The sequence below is a fragment of the Zingiber officinale genome, chromosome 6A (genome assembly GCF_018446385.1).
Source record: "Zingiber officinale cultivar Zhangliang chromosome 6A, Zo_v1.1, whole genome shotgun sequence".
NCBI classification, from domain to species: domain Eukaryota; kingdom Viridiplantae; phylum Streptophyta; class Magnoliopsida; order Zingiberales; family Zingiberaceae; genus Zingiber; species Zingiber officinale.
This window is the reverse complement of record NC_055997.1, coordinates 39,370,337-39,392,209: the sequence shown is the minus strand read 5'-3', so window position 1 is coordinate 39,392,209 and position 21,873 is coordinate 39,370,337. Positions and strand designations below refer to the sequence as shown.

Sequence of the window (21,873 nt, the reverse complement as noted above, 5' to 3'; positions counted from 1 at the left end):
TTTTATTTGTTCTAGATATTATATTTTCCATATTTAGTTGGCATGCCCATAAATAACATTCACAACAAAACGCTTCTTCTAATGGTAATAATGAAAACACTAATGATTATGATAACAACTTAAGGTGTGCACAGATACAACATGCAAGTGAATAATCTAATCTAGAGCCAGTTTCGAGCAAAAGGTTCAAAAGTTTTCAAAAGGGCATCCATTTGATCCATTGCCACATTGTGCAGAACAAAAGTATACTAGAGATCACGATCTGTTGTCCCCCTTCATTAGTGCCAAGAAGAGATATAATTGTCTTTGCTCATTGAAATGGCACATTTATGTACAGTAAGATATAGTCATGAATTTAAATATAGAATGCTATGAAGAAAATATGAAGTGGTAAAAGAGTCAAGTTAGCAATTCTAAATAAGCCTCAAGCCCTTGGGCAAGGAGGCATTTCTTGAGCTTTTTCAAAGCCTGGTTTCCTATCTGTCTTATTCTCTCTTTGGAAAGGCCATACATAGCACCAATCTGCGACAATGACTTCCGTTCATCACAGTGAATTCCAAACTGCAACTGAATTATAGCTTTCTCCTTGGGTTTAAGAATCTTTAGAAGGCTGTGAACATGCAACCTCATCATCTGCTTGGCTATCGCAAGATCAGGACTCTCTATTGCTGGGTCAGCTACAATTTCCTGTTTGTATCAGAATGATAAAGAATCAAGTAAACAACTAACAAGAAAGTATTGGAAATAGTAAAATAAGCTAGATCTATTCAAAAAGATAGGCACACACGAAGAATTAACAATAAAGATTGAAACATAAATTATTAGCAAAGTGACATTTGAGGATCAACTTTGAGAATCATCAAGAAAACCACAAGAATGTTAAGAATATTAGAACTAAGGTTTAAAATCTCGACCTGTGCCTAGATTTCAGTCCCAAATCAGAACGATACGGTTTCAGTATCGTATCATGTCGTGTCGTGCCGATACCGTTTCAATATTTTTTTTATTTATATATAGTAATTATTAGATAAATATATTTATTATGAATAATTTTAAAATAAGTTGTATATTAATTTAATATAAGTTAACAACTTAATATTGTTAGAAAAAATAATTAAATATATTTTTTAAGAAAAATAATTTATTAATAACTTAAATTAAAATTGATACATCATACTATATTACCTTACTAATACCAAAAGGAGTGGCATAAATCAGATGGAAGCATTTGTTTATGTAATATTCTGCTTAGGCCAACTCCATAATTCTCCAACGCTCCGATTAAATAATTACAATTATATAAATTAATACAAAGATATTATTTTATATAAAATAATTATATAAATTAACTATTTATTCATTTAATTAATTATTAATTTAAATAATATATATTTAAAATAATAAAAAATCAGAATATCAATTAAACAATAAAAATTATCATAATATAAATCATATTTATTAGAATTTTTTTAGATTTTTCAAATAAAATTTAAAACAATAAAAAATTTCATAATATCAATTGATGAAATTTATTATTATTTTTTTATTTTAAATATATTTTTTATATATTTTATTAGGATAATTCAATTAGGGTTTATGAAAGCCTCTTTGAAATATCACGCTTAAGTTGGGAACTATTTAAATTAATTAAATATCAGTTTTAATTTTCAATCAGGAACAGTAGCATCGCAACACACATTACGCTTTCCGCGACGCCTCCACGACACCTCTGACCCAACTTCTGTCACGCAATATGCGTGCGTGACGCACATGATGACGTGATGACGTCCAGGAAATGTTCACGCAAACTATGCCCGTTTCACTCCCACGTCAGAACAATAAAAATCGTCTGTGCCACTAGCACGGAACGATATTTCAGTCACTAGTTATAACTTGCATCCCCTTCTGCATTTAGGTAGTAAAGTCTCTTGATGGTTTTGATAAAATTGGCAAAGGGTTTAAATTAGATTTGTGTTTATCTAATATGTATGCTAAATTGTGCAGGGTCTATCAACTATAAAGGTTAACTTGACGTGGCCAAGGATTGTGATGGCTCGAGGTATGTGAGATCAACGAAGGATGATGCATCCAAGGGATCACATGACGAGAAGCATTGAAGCATGGCAAATTGAGGAGGAGAACTACGTGAAGGATGATATGGGAAGAAGCCAAGAGCTTCTTGCATCGAGGGACGTGAAAAGACCTAAGATTTAGATGAACTATACGTGAGAAGTGAAAGGAGTGAATTGTATACGGGGTGAAGGGTAGACAAGCAAATTAGGTAGACTCGACCTTAGAACTGATTGAAGTCAAGCGACCAGTTGAATAACTGATGTTGGCATCGAGTCAATTAGTGGTTCAATTATCCTAAGTTTTGTTTGGGGTATTCGAGTTGGATCAATCGACTGATAGTTAAGACCTTGACAAACAAATTGAAAGTTATCTAGTCGACTAGCTAGGGTTCATTTAAAACAAACAAAATATCCTAGAGTCGACTAGAGCAATCGACTGAATTCTTTTTGAGCTACACAGAATGTCCTAGAGTTGACTGGAGCAGTCGATTAAGCACAGATCGGTCGACTGTTGGTACGTTCAGTCAACTGATACTATAATGACCAATTCAAACGAAGAGGGGAATCAATTGATGATTGCAAGATCAGAAAATGGCAAATGACAGGATTCGAGGTGAAGGCTATATATGAGGCTCAAGAGGCTGCGAGATCAATAACCCACCTAGTGCAAATTATACCCACATTCTGCCCTCCTAGGTTTCATTTGTTTGTTTTTACTTTTATTGTAATTATTTCTTGTTCTTGCCAAATCTATAAGAGGTTTCTCCATCTCCAATGCTTAACTAAAAAGAAGAAAGATAGTGCACATCGTATGCATAGGCCGTGGGCATAGCAAGTAAGGGTTGTGAACTACATAAAATCTTGATATCATATGATAGTCACCCCTCTAGCGGTTGTCACCGATCCCAACAAAGAATACTTGGTTGTTTCAAGTATTTTGATGATAAATAGATTTCAGAAATAAAAATCATTATCAATGTAACATTTGAGAATCAATTTTAGAGGGTCAGCAAGAAAATCACAAAGCCATGGGACTCTTTAATTCTTTCATTATATTGAAAGATTTACAAACCAGAAGATAGAGAGTTAAGAAAAAATTATATATATATATATATATATATATATATATATATATATATATATATATATATATATATATATATATAAACTGTATTTCGCGTAAGAAAAAATCAAGTGAAAAAAAAAACATGATGGAAGGTGTTGAAATTCTGACAACAACAATCACCACAACCAAACTTTATCCCACTAGATGGGGTTAGCTATATAGATCATTTACGTGACTCTATCCCTTACTATATCATCATCTATACAACAAAAATAATCAAGCTTTATCCCACTAGGTGAAATCGGCTATATGAATCTTTTTACACCATTGAGCTCTATCTCCTACTATATCATCATCTATACTTTATTGTTAATAACCAAGTATTTTTTGGTCTTCCTCGTTTCATATGTGTGTTTGTCATAGTTTCACATCGCCTAACAAAGGCATTTATTGGCCGTCTAAGTACATGTTTGTACCATCTTAAACGTGTCCCTCGGAGTTTTCCCTCAATAGATGCAACTCTGACTTTCTCTTTAATTCTCTCATTTCTTATTTTATTCATCCTCGTATGTCCACACATCTACCTTAATATTCTCATTGTTGGAACTCCAAGGTTGTTTTGGTGTGAACAACAAGTTAAGTTAGGTCCTGTGTGTATCTAACCTTGTGTCTAAGTGTGCAGGAGCTTAGGAACACAGGTAATCGAGCGGAAGACGCAGCTAGCGAGAAGGACGGCAGTCCGAGGGACGAGGTGCTGCGGAAGAGTACACCGGCGGACGAGAAGGAAGCGTGCGGTGGTTCCGAGGGACGAAAGCCGGAGAGGAAGATTGCTCGGGGAGCAAGAGACGCAGCTAGCGAGAAGGTCGACGACCGAGGGACGAAGACTGCGGATGAGTACGCTGGCGGACGAGAAGAAAACACGCGGCAATTCCGAGGGACGAGAAGCCGGAGGGAAGCACGCTCGAGAATACCGGAAGTTGGGTTCGGGTGAGCCCTATTCCGGATGTCAAAGATCACCCAAGCAAAGCGGAGCCGGAGCAGAAAGACCCGGACCAGAGGCGAACTGAACCGGAGAAGAGAGCACGGACCAAAAGTCAACTGGGTTGACTTTTGGCTCCGGGGTGCCCGGAACTGTCCGGGGCGCCCGGAGCTGTCCGGGGCGCCCGGAAGTGACTTTTTCACAGGATCGAGCTTTGACTCGATCCAACCGTTGGGGGATAAATTTTATCCCCCCAGGGCGCCCGGAACCCTTCCAGGCGCCCCGACCAAGGCTATAAATATAGCCTTGGTCCAGAAGCTTTTCATTAGTTCAGAAATTGTAACAACACTTGTGTGCTTCCACTGCTTTGATTAGCTTCTTTCTTTTTGTGCCTACACTGGTGTAAACGAGGCTTCTCCGCCTGAAGGAGTTCTTAGTGCAACCATCTTCCTTGGATTAACAACCTCCCCGGTTGTAACCAAGTCAAATCCGGTGTCTCGTTTTTATGCTTTATTTTCTACTTAATCTATTTTTCAAGTGTTAGCTTAATTGTTCGGGAAAGGGTTGTGTTTTTATTCAGGGCTATTCAACCCCCCCTTCTAGCTGACCCAACGGTCTTACAAGTGGTATCAGAGCCGAGGCACTTCAGGAGGACTAACCGCCGAACGAAGCAACGTCATGGCCGGACCAAGCATCCACCCGCCGAAATACGAAGGGGACTTCGCTACGTGGAAAAAACTGATGCAGGTATTTCTTACAACAGATATTGAACTATTTTTAACAATGAAATTTGGCTTTGAAGCTCCAGAGGACAAGGAAATAGATAAATGGACAAAAAAGGAGCAGACTGACTTCGTGGCGAACGGCAAAGCAGAGTACCATCTGCTAAGCGTTCTTCCGCCTCAAGAAGTCAACAGGATCGGTAAATACAACTCCGCAAAGGAACTTTGGGAGAAGTTCCTCGAGCTGCACGAAGATACGTCCGAAGCCAAACTCGCTAGACGAGATCTGCTTCGCAATCAGCTCACCAGCCTGCGACTTGGGGAAGATGAGACAGTCGCACATCTGCACTCCAGAATAAAAGAAATCATCACCGGACTCACGAATCTCGGAGAAAAGGTAAGTAACCGAGATTCGCTCAGGTACGCCTTAAATTCATTTCTAAGAAATTCAAAATGGGCATCACTAGTAGATGCTTTTTACATTTCTAAGGACTTCGAAAAAATTTCATTAGAAGAATTTTTTTCAACATTTGAAGTGCATGAGTCGAGATGTGCAGGAATGAAGGAGCCCAAGAACAACGTCGTCCTCAAAGCTTCGAGAGGCGAACCTGAGTCGGAATCTTCTCTCGACGACGAGGAAATGGTAATGATGGTAAGAAGATTCAAGAAACTTTGTAAATCCAGATCTACTAACCATCCGCAGGAGAAGAAAAAAAGAACGATCCGCTGCTACCATTGTGACGAAGAAGGGCACGTCAAGGACAATTGCCCCAAGCTGAAGAACAAGAACAAGGAAAAGGGTAAGAAACCTATCCAAAAGCGAAAAGCCCTAAAGGCGACGTGGGACGATACGTCGTCGGAGTCGGAAGTCGAGGCATTCTCCGGGCTTGCTCTAATGGCAAGTCATCAAGACGACGACTCCGAGTCAAGCTCTTCCGAAATGAGCATCGAGAGCATCGATGAAGGGGGAGCTTCGTCAGAAGAAAGCAACAGTTCAGAGGGAGACACAGAAAACGAACTCGATAAGGTAAGTCAGGTACGTTCTCTTCCTCCCGATAAACTTTATAAATTTGTTAAGTTATTAACTAAAGACTGCTGTAAATTAGAAAAAGAAATAAAAAATTTAAAAATAATTTTAGCTAAGTCTTGCCCTCTAGAAGAATTAGATAAATCAAAATTGGAAAATGAAAAATTGAAACTTGAAAATAATGATTTGAAAATTCAAGTAGATAATTTGAAAAACCATGCATGCTCATCTAATTCTAGAAAGTTTAAAAATTTAAATTGGTATTATAGATATCACCCGGGACAAATTAAGAATATCTCTAGAAAATATGTCCCTAAGAAATTTTTAATCAATCCAGTAAGCTGGAACCTTTATTGGGTTCCTAAATCTTGCTTAGTCTAAATTTTAAAATTAAAATTAGCGCTTTTCAGTGAGAAAATTAAACAATAAGTTTCTCTATAAGGCTTTGTCTAAGGAAGTGGTTGTTGCTCCAATAACCAAGAAGGCCTAGTGACTCGCCACGACCTGGAAGTCAAAATATTGAAATAAATGTTTACTTAACTTTCTGTCAAAGCATTAAAATTAGAATTAATTAATGCAGTCAAAGTTTTTTTAAACATTTTTGTTCAAAATTTTTATACTTAGAAAAATACTTTTTGCCTAAGTCAAATTCTTACTTAAGAAAAATTCTCAAAGTTTAAAAATTTATTTCAGAAATTCTTACTTAAATTCTTTTTAGAAAGATTCTCAAAAATCATTTTTTTTTAAGTTAAGAACTTTTTTCTTGAAACTAGAAATCTCAGCTTAAATTACTTAGAAAAATTTTCTAAATCTCTTAAAAACTTAGAAATTTTTTTTAGAAATACTTTTTCTAAGTCTTTAACCCTTAGATTGTTTTTCTTGGAACCCCATTTTTTTTATGATCAAAGGGGGAGAAGGGAAAGTATAAGTCTAGGGGGAGGTAGGTAGATAGATTTAATTTTTTCTATCTTTTTGTACTGAGGTAGATAGATTTAATTTTGTTTCTATCTTTTTGTACTTAAATTGCAAATTAAGTTAATTTACTTAATTTCATTTAATGTCTATTTTAACCCTAGCTTAACTTGGGTTGATCACACCAAAAAGGGGGAGATTGTTGGAACCCCAAGGCTGTTTTGGTGTGAACAAGTTAAGTTAGGTCCTGTGTGTATCTAACCTTGTGTCTAAGTGTGCAGGAGCTTAGGAACACAGGTAATCGAGCGGAAGACGCAGCTAGCGAAAAGGACGGCAGTCCGAGGGACGAGGTGCTGTGGAAGAGTACACCGGCAGACGAGAAGGAAGCACGCGGTGGTTCCGAGGGACGAAAGCCGGAGAGGAAGATTGCTCGGGGAGCAAGAGACGCAGCTAGCGAGAAGGTCGACGACCAAGGGACGAAGACTGCGGATGAGTACGCTGGCGGACGAGAAGGAAACACGCGGCAATTCCGAGGGACGAGAAGCCGGAGGGAAGCACGCTCGAGAAGACCGGAAGTTGGGTTCGGGTAAGCCCTATTCCGGATGTCAGAGATCACCCAAGCAAAACGGAGCCGGAGCAGAAAGACCCGGACCAGAGGCGAGCTGAACCGGAGAAGAGAGCACGGACCAAAAGTCAACTGGGTTGACTTTTGGCTCCGGGGTGCCCGGAACTGTCCGGGGCGCCCGGAGCTGTCCGGGGCGCCCGGAAGTGACTTTTTCACAGGATCGAGTTTTGACTCGATCCAACCGTTGGGGGATAAATTTTATCCCCCCAGGGCGCCCGGAACCCTTCCAGGCGCTCCGACCAAGGCTATAAATATAGCCTTGGTCCAGAAGCTTTTCATTAGTTCAGAAATTGTAACAACACTTGTGTGTCTCCACTGCTTTGACTAGCTTCTTTCTTTTTGTGCCTACACTGGTGTAAACGAGGCTTCTCCGCCTGAAGGAGTTCTTAGTGCAACCATCTTCCTTGGATTAACAACCTCCCCGGTTGTAACCAAGTCAAATCCGGTGTCTCGTTTTTATGCTTTATTTTCTGCTTAATCTATTTTTCAAGTGTTAGCTTAATTGTTCGGGAAAGGGTTGTGTTTTTATTCAGGGTTATTCAACCCCCCTTCTAGCCGGCCCAACGGTCTTACACTCATCTCTACAACTCGCATTTTCTGCTCATGTGCTCAAATCATAGCCAACATTTAACTCCATAAAACATAGCAGGACTAACTGTGATTTTACATAACTTTCCTTAAAATTTTAGAAGTACTTTACGGTCACATAAAACACCCAACGCACTCCTCCATTTCAACTACATGCTTGTGTTTCATGTAAAATATCTATCTCAATCCCTCTATTGTTTTGCAAAAATGATCCTAAATATTTAAACCTCTCGGTTCCGGGCAACTCGTCATCTCATATCTTAACGATTGTTTCATTACCTCTAATATTATTAAACTTAAATTCTACTAAACTTAAATTTCATATATTCTGTCTTTATTCTACCAAGTCTAAAATCTTTCCCTTCTAGTATTGCCCGCCAAAATTATAATTTAACATTTACTCCTTCACGTGTTTCATCTATCAAAACAATATCATTTGCAAACAACATGTACCATGATATTGTATTTTGAATGTGTGCAATGAATTCATCCATAGTTAGTATAAAAAGATAGAGACTTAGAGATGACCCTTGATGTAACCCTATTTTCATTAGAAATGTTTCAGTTACTCCACCAGAAATCTTTACTCTGGTCGTTACATTCTCGTACATATCCTTAATTAGTTCAATATATGTTATGCTAACACCTCTCTTTTCTAGAATTCTCCATATAATTTCTAACTCTATCATAAGTTTTTTCTAAATCAATGAATATCATGTGTAAATCTTGCTTTTGCTCCCGATATTTTTCAATTAGTTGTCAAAAGAAAATGTATAGCTTCTATTGTCGACCTTCCAGGCATGAACCTAAATTGATTTTCGGTCACCGTGATCTCCTTAATCTTTTTTCTATTACTTTTTCTCAAAATTTCATAGTATGACTCATTAATTTAATACCCCTATAGTTTGCACAATTTTGTACCTCTCCCTTGTTTTTATATAAAGGAACTAGAGTACTTACCCTCTATTAATCAGGCATTTTTTCATTTTCAATATCATGTTAAATAATTCTACAAGTCATTCGATATCTTATTTTCCTAGGCACTTCCATACCTCTATCGAAGTATTATCTAACAGTTTTTCCATTGTGCATTCCATTTAAAACTTGTTCTACTTCTAAAGTTTGAATTCTACGATAAAAATCTAAATTTCTATACTCATTTAATCTACTTAAACTATCTAAGTTAAGTTGGTCACCTAAACTTTCATTAAAACGTTGATGAAACTACGTCTTCCACCGCTCTTTTATTTCTCCATCGTTTACTAGTACCCTATTATATTTATATTTAATACATTTTATTTAGATAAGATCTCATCTTCCTTTCTCTCCATATAGTTATTCTATAAATGTCTTTTTCCCCTTCTTTTGTATTCAATTTTTGACATAATCATTCAAAAATTTTATTCTTTGCTTCATTTATTACTTTCTTTGCCTCGTTCTTGGCTATTGTATATTTTTTTAAGTTTCCTCATTCTTACAAATATATAATTCCTTATAAGTTATTCATTTTTCCTTCACTTTCTCTTGTACTTTCTCATTCCACCACCAATATTCCTTCTTTAGTGGTGCATGTCTCTTTGACTTACCGAGTACACTCTTAGCTACTATTTTTAATTTTGATATCATCTTATCCCATGTCGTATTAGAGTCACCATATATTTCACCTAATGCTTGTATTCATATCTTCTCCTTAAATATATTTTGCTTTCCATCTTCACCACTTAGAATTGTCGTATATATTTTCTTTATCTTGATACTATACTTGAGACGTATATTCAACATTACTAACCTATGTTTGGTAGTTAAGGTTTCTACAGGATGACCTTGCAATCTTTACAAATCTTTCTTTCATTTTTCCTAATCATAAGAAAGTCAATTTGCGATTTATTATTCCCACTTGAACGTGACTAAGTGTTCTTCTCTTTTCTTAAAAAAAAATGTATTAGCTAATATAACGTCATATGCTATCGTAAAATCTAATATAGTTTTCCCTTCTTCATTTCTTGTCCTAAACCCACCCATGTGCCCTCTTATATTCCTCATTTTTCACTCCGACATGCCCATTTAAATCACCTCCTATTAAAATCATTTCATTTGGCGGAATGTTTTGTAATATTTTATCTAAGTCGTCTCAAAACCTTAATTTGGCAGCTTCATCTAATCCTACTTGTGGTACATATACGCTAATTATATTTATAGTTTCTTTAGTCACTATTATCTTAAGGGTTATAATTTTATCCCCTTTTCTATCTACTCCTACAACTTCATCATTTAACGAACTATCTACAACAATGCACACTCAATTTCTTGCTTTACTTTTTTTTTGTATATCATAACTTAAAACCCGAGTTCTCTATCATCTTTGTCTTCTCGCCTACCCATCTTTGTCTCTTGTACGCACAAAATACTAATTTTTCTCCTAATCATCATATCTACTACCTCCATTGATTTACTAGTGAGGGTTCATATATTCCATGTTCCAAATCTTAGACTATTAACTTTCCTATCATATTTGTTCTTAGTCAACCTATGGTATGAGAACTTTTATATATTTAACACTACACACAAATTCTCATAGAGATGTAGTGATCATTGACAATACATTACATCAAACCCTGCAATATAAACTCTTGCATATTTGCACTACACCAGAGTTCTGAAGATATAGCGGTCCTTGCCAAGACGTTACAATCGAATCTTGTAATGCGTTTCTTTCGGGGAACAACCTACCATTAGCACAATAGTTTAATGAATCCATTCATTGAACACTTGTCATAGTTTGAATGTTGTTCATCATGGGCGGAGTTCTATATCATCATTTATACATAAATAAATTTTATCTTGTGAATCAAAGGAACGTGCTATCTTATGAATCATTGGACAAATAAATAAATTCAAAATTAGAAAAGGAAAAGTTTATAAAACTGTTAGAAATTGTCAATATGTTATGAATCAAGCAAGGTATTGGATATTAGAAAATAACATGTAAAAAAATAAATAAATAAATAATATAGTAGATATGAGAATGTATTTGTGTGGCTGATAGAAAGGATAAAATAAAAAAGAAACAAAAAGAGGTTGAGATGGTATAAGTTATTCAAAGACAATCAAAAATTCTATATTTAGACAAACCAATTAGAATGGTAGAGACCAAAAGGGATTAGTTGATTTAATGATTGGAGTATTCTTAGTAATATATCCTTAAATAATATTCAATGGGAGGATAAGGTCAATGTAGATGATATAATATGGTTGAGAGAACAATGACTTGGTGATGATGATACCAAGGAAGGAAATCTCGAACTGTGCCGTCTGAGACAGACGTTCCGACACTTTACCGGCACTGGCACAGCAAGGGCAACAATTTCGAGTGCATCATCATCGCGTCATGTGTGCACAATAGATATGGTTGAGAGAACAATGACTTGGTGATGATGATACCAAGGAAGGAAATCTCGAACTGTGCCGTCTGAGACAGACGTTCCGACACTTTACCGGCACTGGCACAGCAAGAGCAACAATTTCGAGTGCATCATCATCGCGTCATGTGCGCACAATAGAAGGAAGAAGGAAGAAGGGAGAAGGAATCAAGACTTACTTGGAAGCATCGGGCTCAGCAAAGCCACTAGTGAGAGATTAGTGGTGAGGCAAGGCGACGGCTAAGCAAGGCAAGGCGGCGGCTAGGTGAGGCGGCGAGGAAGCGATGGCATGGCGACGAGGAAGCGATGGCATGGCGACGACAAGGCAACGACAAGAAAAAATTACAAAGGGGGAGGAGGCGGATCACGAATCGCGAATTTGAGGAAAAGTTGGATTTGTTAAAAGTTTTAATTAAAATCATTAATACATATAATTTATAATTAATTATTATATAAATTATAATATATAGTAAATACATTAGTAATTAATTAATATAATAATATATAATTTATTATTTTTATTAAAAATATTTAAAAAATAAAGTAAAAAAAAAAATAATTTATATAATGTATAGTTATATAATTTAAAATAATTTTAAAATTAAACTTTAATTTTTTTATAAATTAAAAATAGATTAAAATTTTATAAATTATTTAAAATAATTTTAAAAAATAATAAATAATTTTAAAAATTAATAAATAATTTTAAAATTTTATAAAAAAATTCTAAAATTTTATTTAAAAATTAAAAATATATAAAGGACAGCTCGGTGCACAAAGCTCCCGCCATACGGGGTCCCGGGGAAGGATCCATTGTACACAACCTTACCCTGCTTTTTGCAAGAGGTTGTTTCCATTATATAACTATTTAAATTTTTAAATAAATTTAATTTTAAAATGCAATATATATATATATATATAAACTACAATATTTAATATATATTATTTAGAATATTTATAAATTATAATTATATAAATATATATTATATAAATAAATAAATAAATTATATAATTATTATATATAAATTAGGATTTTTGTGTTAATTTAAATAATTATTATAGATGATATTTTTTTTAATGTTAGAATTAATTTGAGATTTGGAATCATGAATATTAACATACTTTTTATGCCTAAGAAATACTTTAAATTAACTATCTTTATATAAGAAGTTTTGATAAAGATATATTATCAAGTTAGGTAAAATTAATATACAACTTATATATATATATCGAAACAGTATCGGCACGGCATAATATAGTACTGAAACTGTATCGTTCCGATCTCAGACCGAAATCTCGGCACGGGTCAAGATTTTAAACCTTGGATGATACTTATGGTGTAATTCTTCAATTTTTTAATTAATCCAGTTGCTCTTTTGCTTCCTAATAAATCAGACTAATCCTATTTGATTGCACATATTCAAAGATATTTGACAAATTCCTGAGTGATTATATGATAACTCAGAAACATTATAAAGGAAACCTCAAGTCTCTAATTGCAACTTTAATTTGCTACATCATTCTTAGAAAATGATCTCATCGTCATTTTTGACAGCAAGTTGTATTGGAACAGCAGGGTTAGGTGGACTCTACAGCCAAAAGACCTTCAAGAAACCATTGGGCCTGGATGATGATGTGCAAGTCCAAAAAAGGAAAAAAACATAAGGCAATAAAAATAAATTAATGTGATGGCTTAGAAATTGAAAAAAAAAATGAAAAAAAAAACACTGAATTAGAGAATCATGTCCTAGTTTTCTTTATGATATACATTCCGTCTACCAATTGTGGTGCATATTTTTGATTCATTGTCATAGAAAAAGGATTTGGAATAAAGTGGATTCTCGTATTTTTATATACATCTAAACATGAATAAAAAAAAAAGTAAACTCAGATTTTGTTTTAGTTTATGAGATCCTCGCCAATTAAATTACCTGAAAAGTTGCATCATGATCTGACCAAGGACGTCCTTCAATTGACACTGGAATTCTAGTGTTCAATAATAAACTCTCCAACTTGTCAACAGTGATGCCAACACGTTTTGCTACCTCTTCATTTGTTGGAAGATGGCCTTCTTGAATGCACAATCTCCTCGCATTTTTTATATTTTTCAGTACTGCAAAAGCATTCTCCTGCAATGATAATTGATAATGCAACTTTATATGACTTCAACCTCTCAGGAAGAGACACCAAGCGAAGAGAACTGAAATAGGCTCTAAACCAAATGTTCAACATGCTTTCATTTGACATAGTAGACAGAGGATCTGTGGATTTTCTACTATTAGGTAACCTTGAAAGCAATTCTTTTACATTGATAATGTTAAACTGTATCAATAAAAGATTTGAAATTAGAAGACCTATTCCATAAATCTCTTTGTATAGATTATACGTTAAAGGCTTCAGAACCATTTTATGAGAAGTTTGGTACACAATGGAAACATACCATGGATTGTACCCACAACCTTGGGCATACATAGACGCTCTAATAACTGAGGTAGCAGATGGGGGCTCCATGTCATGTTGGATAGCATTTAGAGGAAGATCAAGTTGAGATAGATAGTATAGGGTTCAATTTCTAGTTATTCACAAAGCCCGTGTAAGAATGTCAGGGGAAGAAAAGAAGAAATAGTTGACAGCAGTGGACTCCCTTGGACAAAAATGAATACGAAAGAAATAGCTCTCAGGGAAGAAAAAAATCTTTATTCAACTTGGACTCCCACACATAAGATCTTTATACATCATGAACACAAAGGGATATATATAATCTTAGACATATAGGAATTTGATTCTAGCAAGCCAACTTGATTTTGTCAGCATCAAGGCAATGGCAAATGACAATTTCGATTTGAATAGCATGAAAAAAAGTGATTCATGAATTAAGTTTTATTTTCAACATCCCCTTTCCCGTGCACTTTATAATCCTTATTTACTGATTCTGATCCCATCAGTCTGATCTATACTTGGGTTTCTAAACTAGGTATTGATAGTACCAACTATGATGTATACTGTCTTAGGTATATAGAAACAAGTTTAATTTCTAACAGTGAGGAAATAAAAGAGAGGAAGTGCTAGTGAAAGGGTCGTGAAAAGAGAGAGGAGTTGAGATGAACATTTTGAGAAAGACAGGAGAAACAAAGGACAGAGAGTAAGGGGTGGGTGGCAAGAGAAAAGTTGGAGGGGGTTGATGCCAAATGTAAAATACAATAACTTAATCTGAAAGTAATTAAAGTACGAAAAAAGCAGGCTGCATGTAGATGCACTAGATTATCGAATTTGCAACTTAAATTATGTAAAGGTTTCAAAATAACATAAAATTGTAAGGCCAAAACTCAACTGGTATTCGAATTGTCCGAGAGTTCTGGAAAATGGCCTTTTTAATTGAATGTCTTATCCACCAGTATGCATAAGTTGGAAACCTGGATCCAGCTCCTGGCTTGAACTTCTCAAAACTCTTCATAAGACCCTTGCTTCCTTCCTACAAAATACATATCATATAGAAACACTGAAGAATGTTAAAAGAAGCAAATTGAGTAGAATTCTGACATGCAAATTTGGAGTTGAAATCAGAATGTGAAAATGATAGACTGAGCTAGAAATCCAATCAAAGTAAGAGTTTAATCATTTTTCTTTCTTCTTTATACTTGTACGCCATGCTCTTCAGCTTATGCATACTAAAATAACATACATTAAATATACCAATTACTACTCAACTGTCAGTTATGACAATAGGTCATATGGATGTCCTCAATGTTTGAGTCAACAATTATGTATTGTCAAAATGAGAAATCAAACAGCTTATGAAGAATCAAGCAGGAAGTTCAACATGTGCCAAGCAATTCTCATGAGAGGGCATCATTTATAAGAATCAGGAGAAGAAGCTGCCAATCATATCATCTGATGAATTGTAGTAAGAAAAAACATGTAAAGAGTCTTAACCTGCAACAGATCCTGAAGGTCAAGGCCCTTCCCTTCATATTGTCTTGCAACATGTACCACAAGACGTAAATTAGCAGAAATCATTTTGTCACGACTGTGTCTCCCAGAAGAAAGGCAGGATTGCAACCCATGGCAACTAATTCCAACTGCTTGAGCCCATTCAGCCAATGTTGGTTCACGTTTAGTTTGCAACCGAAGTCTTTCTTTAACATCTTCCAATCTCATAAGGTCCTATTTAACATATATATACACACAAGGATCAATACCTATCAATCCCAGACAAATATAGGCAGAAATTTCATGCAAATATTGACAAAAGGCATGCCTCTATCTGAGTAAATAAATCTTTTTCTTCTTTAAATGTCAATAATTGTTTTGTTTCAGGACCCTTTAAGAATAAACTGAGTCGGTCATTGGAATCAATGATCTTCTTGATATGATTTGTAGCCCTTGAACTAGGAACAACATAGTCAAAATTGTCTGATTTCTTCGACACCTTGCGCATCTTGGACCGTCTCTCCAATAGTCTTCCTGATCTAATGGTTACTTGTTGATTGGTAAAAGTACCATCAACTGGCCTTTCATCCAAGCTGATTAAGGGAACTGTTAGAATTTTCAAATATTGATATCTGAAACAATTCCCACTGTTAAGATAAAGATGAAGATGACATCTAATAAAAAGAAACGAACCTGAAAAAGTGTGACTTATCAAATTCAATATCTGAGATGTTTGATTGGTCCACTAAAAATACTGGTCTTTTTGAGGCTATCATAGCTTTTGTAGAAAGTTCAAGAACATCAGTTGGTGCACCAGAGCCAGAGTGTGGAGTATCTTCAATTGGTATGGTATTGTTGTTTCCACTTATACTGGTAACTTTGGCATCTACTTCCACAGAGACTGGTAATGAGTGCTTTTCCATATTATGAGGGAATCTAGAGAAGGAATCAGGATAGAAATTTAAGAATAAACAAATCGGTCTTACAAAATGGACTAGTATCACTAGGAGGAGGAAAGCCAGATTATCTTACAGATACCACAAATCATGCTCATGAAGCAACTGGCGTTTGAGATATTTCAAGCATTGGTCAAACTCATGCTTTTCTCTCTCTTTAGAGTATTCTCTATTAGCCGTTGCTAAGACTTTATCTGGTATTGCCTTCAAAATTTGGAAACAAAACTGTCAATATCATTAGCTATCTAGAAACATGAAAAAAAAACAAAGTCTAAGAATGCACAACAATTCATTATTATACCAGCCTAAGAATTGAACATTCAAGTATGCTATTAAAATTGAATTAATAATCATAAAACTGATGGCTCCCTTTTTTGCTTGCACTCCAATATGGGTGTGGGATATGGGCATCAAAGTTATATCAAATATGAAATTGTTATTCAAGAATGTGAAAAGCTTTCAGACTCTTCTAAAATCATTATGTGCCATATTGGATGACACATTTGAAATATATTCATGTGATTAACTATTGATAAGAGACATGTAATTTCTCCTGTATCAATCGTGTTATAGTGTATTGTACTATGCCAACATCTGAAGCTGAATTCAAGTAAGTTTATTATTTTTTGTAATAAATTTTTTGGATTTTAATTCAATTTATTATCTAATTGCTAAAATTTTATTTGTAAGGTAAACAAGTGTAGATGATTAAATCTTATATAACCTCACATGTCTATCAATTTATTATATTGAATTGATTAATCCACATGTATATAAATATATCTTGGTTGACAACTAAAAATTATTTAACATAACTAGAACTAGAACTTGTAATTGGCATAACAATTTGGGTAGAAGTTTATGACTTAATTGTTCTCCAAAGTAGTAAGAAGGTTGTTAGAATGATATATTTTAATCATGGTTTGAGATGAACTCGGAAAGGGTTATACATACTTGTATTATATAGTTATTGGCATATTAAAGTTTTTAATTGACACAAACTTATATGTTTAATTGAATAAGGATATAGAACTGTATTGAAATTATGTTAAATCTAGTAAACATGACTTAGATCAGGTGGTTTTACAAGGGTTAAATTTATCTCACTCAATGTGGGCCAAAATCAATGTTTGTATCACCCATGTGTGTAAACTCGGACATGTGAGAAACATGTAATTTTCTCCATGCCGATTGGTTTTGATTTTGGTACACAAGCAACATGAATTTCCAGATTATGATGGGAATATATCCATATTGAAAATTTTAAATTACATGGACCTTATTTTTTTTCTTTATTCCATTTGTTAACATAATTTCCATATCACTAACTGGAAACTTTGAAGATTGCATCAAATTTGAGAGTTTGAATTACTTATCAATGATCGTATCAATTCACGGATTATAAAGATACATCAAAGATGACATGACATAGTAAATATGCAAAGTAAATGTATGCGCAAGGTGAATACCTGTACAATTTTGGTTTTGAAATCATCTCTCTGTTGACTTGGAAGTGACGTTGAGTATTGGTGCACTTGCACGGCTGATACATTGTAATTAGGTTTTCTTGCTTGTTCGAATATTATTGAAACTGCAACAAAACTCTTCTATTACTTTGACTGATATCTCAAAAGAGGTATACTAAGAAAGATTCAATTCTATGAATGAGTTCCATAAGAATGATTTAAAAAATTGGTTACTACTAGAGAGCGCGAGTATTCTCATATAGAATTTATCCCAGAGTCTAAGTGCCCTACATTCACCAATTGGGTTATTCAAATTTAGCCACTTATGCTAGACTGGCATGAAAAGTAGCAGCACGCCGTATTTAAATCATTCTAAGGAAATCGCAAAACAGGTCTTTAGGACAAATGGTATTCCTGTGCAAGACTCCTTTCATATGCTTCTATTATGAATATATAAACCTGGACTAATAGTATGACTCACACACACACACACACACACACATTACAGATACTTTACCTATTTTGGCATGTCTTAAATGCTCAAAAATGTATATACATTTGCATGCAAGACTAGCAATATTCTTTACTTCCCAAGCCAAATGGCAAATTCCACACATGATCGATGTCATAAGACATCCACATGATTGTCATATGATGAATAGATTGGACATTGGCACAAGAATACCATAGAAAAAAAAATTCTAAGCCCAACTTGATTGTAATGTGGTTAGCATATGGATTTATGGACACTATATTCGTACCACATGGTGCTGATTGTTAGTCGACTACTTCACCTTATGAAATGGTTTGGGGGAAACTGAAGATAATCTTGAAATCTTAGGAGAGAAATGATAATCTGAAAGTCCAAGACCGTATGTGTAGTGAAGGTGTCCACACTGGCTACTTGTGGCCAAATCTTCCTATGTGCATCAGGTTCTTGTGATTCGTGAATCGCCAAAAAAGGAGGCGCTAGAAAACGAATGTTAATTCCTATGCAATTTCATTTGTAAGCTCCATGTTTGAGTAGCTAAACCTTAAACAATGGAACTATAGTGGAAAATCCGACATAGTTGATCAATAAAAAGGAACCACAAATCACAAGCCAAATAGGAACCACATATTGTAGATATCATCCTAAGACCCTTCCTCGACACACAAGAGTCTTCCACAAAAATCTATTGTACTTTGCTGGACTTTGAAGGAGTTCCACAAGGTTTTTTCTAGGTTTCAGAGGAAAAAGAGATCAGTGTACTTCTATAGCCTAATTGACGAAGCAATGAATCTCTAATCAAGGAGACCCAATAGTGGGAAATGCACAACAAACACCATGCAAAGGTGCAAAGGGAGACATGTTGCGGACAAGCAATGATTGCCCATTGTGGAGAATGCATGGTGAACAACACACAAAAGAGAGCAACATGCAATGGAATATGCATGGTGGACAACACGCAATGGATGATCCACGAAGAAGGAAGAGTAGCATCGCAGTGGGCAATGCACAAAGAGGAGAGATTGTTGATGGATCAGTTAAACCTCAGAGCATTTAGGCTTTAACAACATGTTATCATATACACTGCCTATATGTAGATATTATTAATCGAGTATAGAATATTGCAAATATCCCCTCCACAGTTTATATACTCACACATGTCATTACAGTAATAAATTAATGTTTTCATAGCATTTGCAAACTACCATACGCAAAGCTCACTAAACAAAATAATGATGAGTACATCGCACATCTTGGTATGCCAAGACCTCTGGTTCACAACAATACCTTTAAAAAAAAAAATTTTTTTGAAACTAGAAAAACTAGTACTAACTAGGTTAAGACGGAACACGAGTTCATCAGGCACGCAGCCTGCCCTCTACATACACCTAAGCGACCTTAAGAAAGTCTCATCGGAAAATATATGCAAACACCACAGGTACTTGAGCTGCAACGACTTCATAGAACTCGACACCATTTAAATCAAGCAGAAAACCCGCCAAACAAAAGTTTCTCCATCAAAATAAGGCTGAGTAAAAAAAAGGCAGCACCTACCATAATTCAAACCAAGACTTCCGAGGTGCGTTTTGGGAATGACGGGGGACGGGGAAGGTGAGAGGAGACCTAGCCGGAAAGCGTCCATTGGAAGAGCAGATGAGGAAGCGGGGAGGGTGGCTTTGCAGTTGGAGCGAGGGGCTCTAACAATGGCCACGCGGGCACTGAAATGGGAGATGGGGAAGAACAAGATAACGAAAGAACAGACGCTAGTGGGATATTTGTGTAGGGATGAGATGAAATGACTATGCTACCCTTATGGCTAGGGAAAAAAATTAGTATGTTTTTTGTAGTGAGGATAAAGCATAATGAAATATTATTGATTTAATAAAAATTTATTTATTTAAAAATTTTAATAAATAATTTAATTTAATATTTTACTATATTACTCTCATTAATTATGATACCTTTTTATATTTTTCATTTTTTTTAGTTTTTTTAAATTATTTTACATTTTTCTTTTCTTATTTTTTTTATGTTTTTCCTTTTTTTTTTTTTTAAATTTTTTATGTTTTTTATATATTTTTTTATCTTTTTAAGTTTTTTATTTTTTTATATTTTTCTTTTTTCATATTTTTCGGGTATAAAATATTACTCAGGAATTATCGATTATCTAAATCAAATAAGATTTTTATTGATAAACTTGAATAGATAATTAAAATTATTATTAATAACCCCCAAATAAATGCACCTTAATATTTCACCAGAATCACAAATAGGAAAACAATAATCATATTGAAGCATAAAAAGGAGTATGAATTTCAAGTTTTTGCGAATTTATGTTAGAAATCAATATTATTAAAAGGTCAAATGCAATTTTTCTACGTGTAATTAAATATCAAAAGATCGATCTCGGATTTTTTTTAAAAAAAAAATTATCTATACATTTTTCAAAAATTCAGATTAAGATTTAGTTTTTAATATTTAAGTGTCAATAATACTTTGAATGAGCCTAACGTATTATAGGGGTAATTATTCAGATAAAATTAAATCGAACCAAATAAATTAATCTTTTTTAAATAACAAAATTGACCGAATTTAAAAAAAAAAACAAACAAACTGAACCGATTAAATATTGATTAATTTAATTTTTGATTAAATTAACTGAATTAGCCCAATAATTTTAACTCTAATTTGATTTTATGTTTGTTTATATGTGAATCTATTTTGACCACAATAATCAAATTGCCGAAAATATATCTTAGGACTATTTCATCTTACATTGTCTATTTTTTATAAGCTTTTATTCATTACTTATTAGTTTTTATTCGTTACCTGATCTAATGGATCGGATCAAATGCACACATAGTCTTGGTGCCAATTTAGATGCTATTGAACCATTCAATCTTAATTAACATGATATTCTACTCAGTTTTCAAATTTAACACCCGACTCACTTTCCACTAAAACATCGTTCAAAACATTTGTCTAAAAAATAACTAAAAAAATTCTCAAGATAACTGAAATTTGATCGTGAAAACCACACCACAATAGGAGAAATAATAACTCTAAGGACCAAAAGTACATATGACATATTATGTTCACTACTGAGAAGTTCATCCAAAACTTTCACATCATGTAGAAGCTAGAAAACATACAATTTCCTAAAATTTCTCTTCTACTTCATCTGGACGATTCCTACGATCACAAAAAAAAAAAAAATATATGGAACCGTCACATCAGCGACCCCCTAGAGTCGGTCCCATAGATATGGAGGGAGGTAAATACAGATACACAGCTGAAAGCGCATGACCGAGACGCTAATCCCAGACAATGACACCCCGAAGATCGAATATTAAATCTCTCGATTATGAAACCATACGCCCCAGCTGTGCTACACCCTGGGGACCGATTCCTACTATCACAAGTTATTATATCTTGTGCATCACCTGAGGGTTCTTAAGGTGATCTTGTGCTATCTTTGGATTTTCTTAGAACTGGAAATCAATCAAAGACCTAAAAGGTAAACAAATTTAATAATTCCACTTGGAACTAAAAATACAAATGATATGAATAAATACGGAAACTAAAAAGTACTAGTTGAATAACATGGTCGGTTAGAATATG

General features: G+C 34.5%; 1 protein-coding gene across 1 annotated transcript; it reads right to left on the bottom strand.

Annotated features, from left to right (window-relative positions):
• Positions 1 to 263: 263 nt before the first annotated feature.
• Positions 264 to 19,989, bottom strand: LOC121996311 (RNA polymerase sigma factor sigF, chloroplastic). The gene is made up of 9 exons (XM_042550242.1): positions 19,807 to 19,989; positions 17,766 to 17,887; positions 16,373 to 16,500; positions 16,034 to 16,276; positions 15,669 to 15,933; positions 15,344 to 15,574; positions 14,742 to 14,882; positions 13,342 to 13,539; positions 264 to 687 (listed from the first exon to the last, which is right to left on the bottom strand). Exons 1-9 carry the CDS (start codon positions 19,892 to 19,894, stop codon positions 400 to 402), a joined length of 1,704 nt encoding a protein of 567 aa, XP_042406176.1. The 5' UTR covers positions 19,895 to 19,989; the 3' UTR covers positions 264 to 399.
• Between the last annotated feature and the right edge of the window lie 1,884 nt (positions 19,990 to 21,873).

Coding starts and splice junctions, on each gene's coding strand:
- LOC121996311 (XM_042550242.1), bottom strand. CDS start 19,894: ATGGACGCTTTCCGGCTAGGTCTCCTCTCACCTTCCCCGTCCCCCGTC. Junction 16,501..17,765: donor TCAAAACCAAAATTGTACAG/GTATTCACCTTG, acceptor CAAATTTTGAAG/GCAATACCAGATAAAGTCTT. Junction 688..13,341: donor ATCATGATGCAACTTTTCAG/GTAATTTAATTG, acceptor TGATACAAACAG/GAAATTGTAGCTGACCCAGC.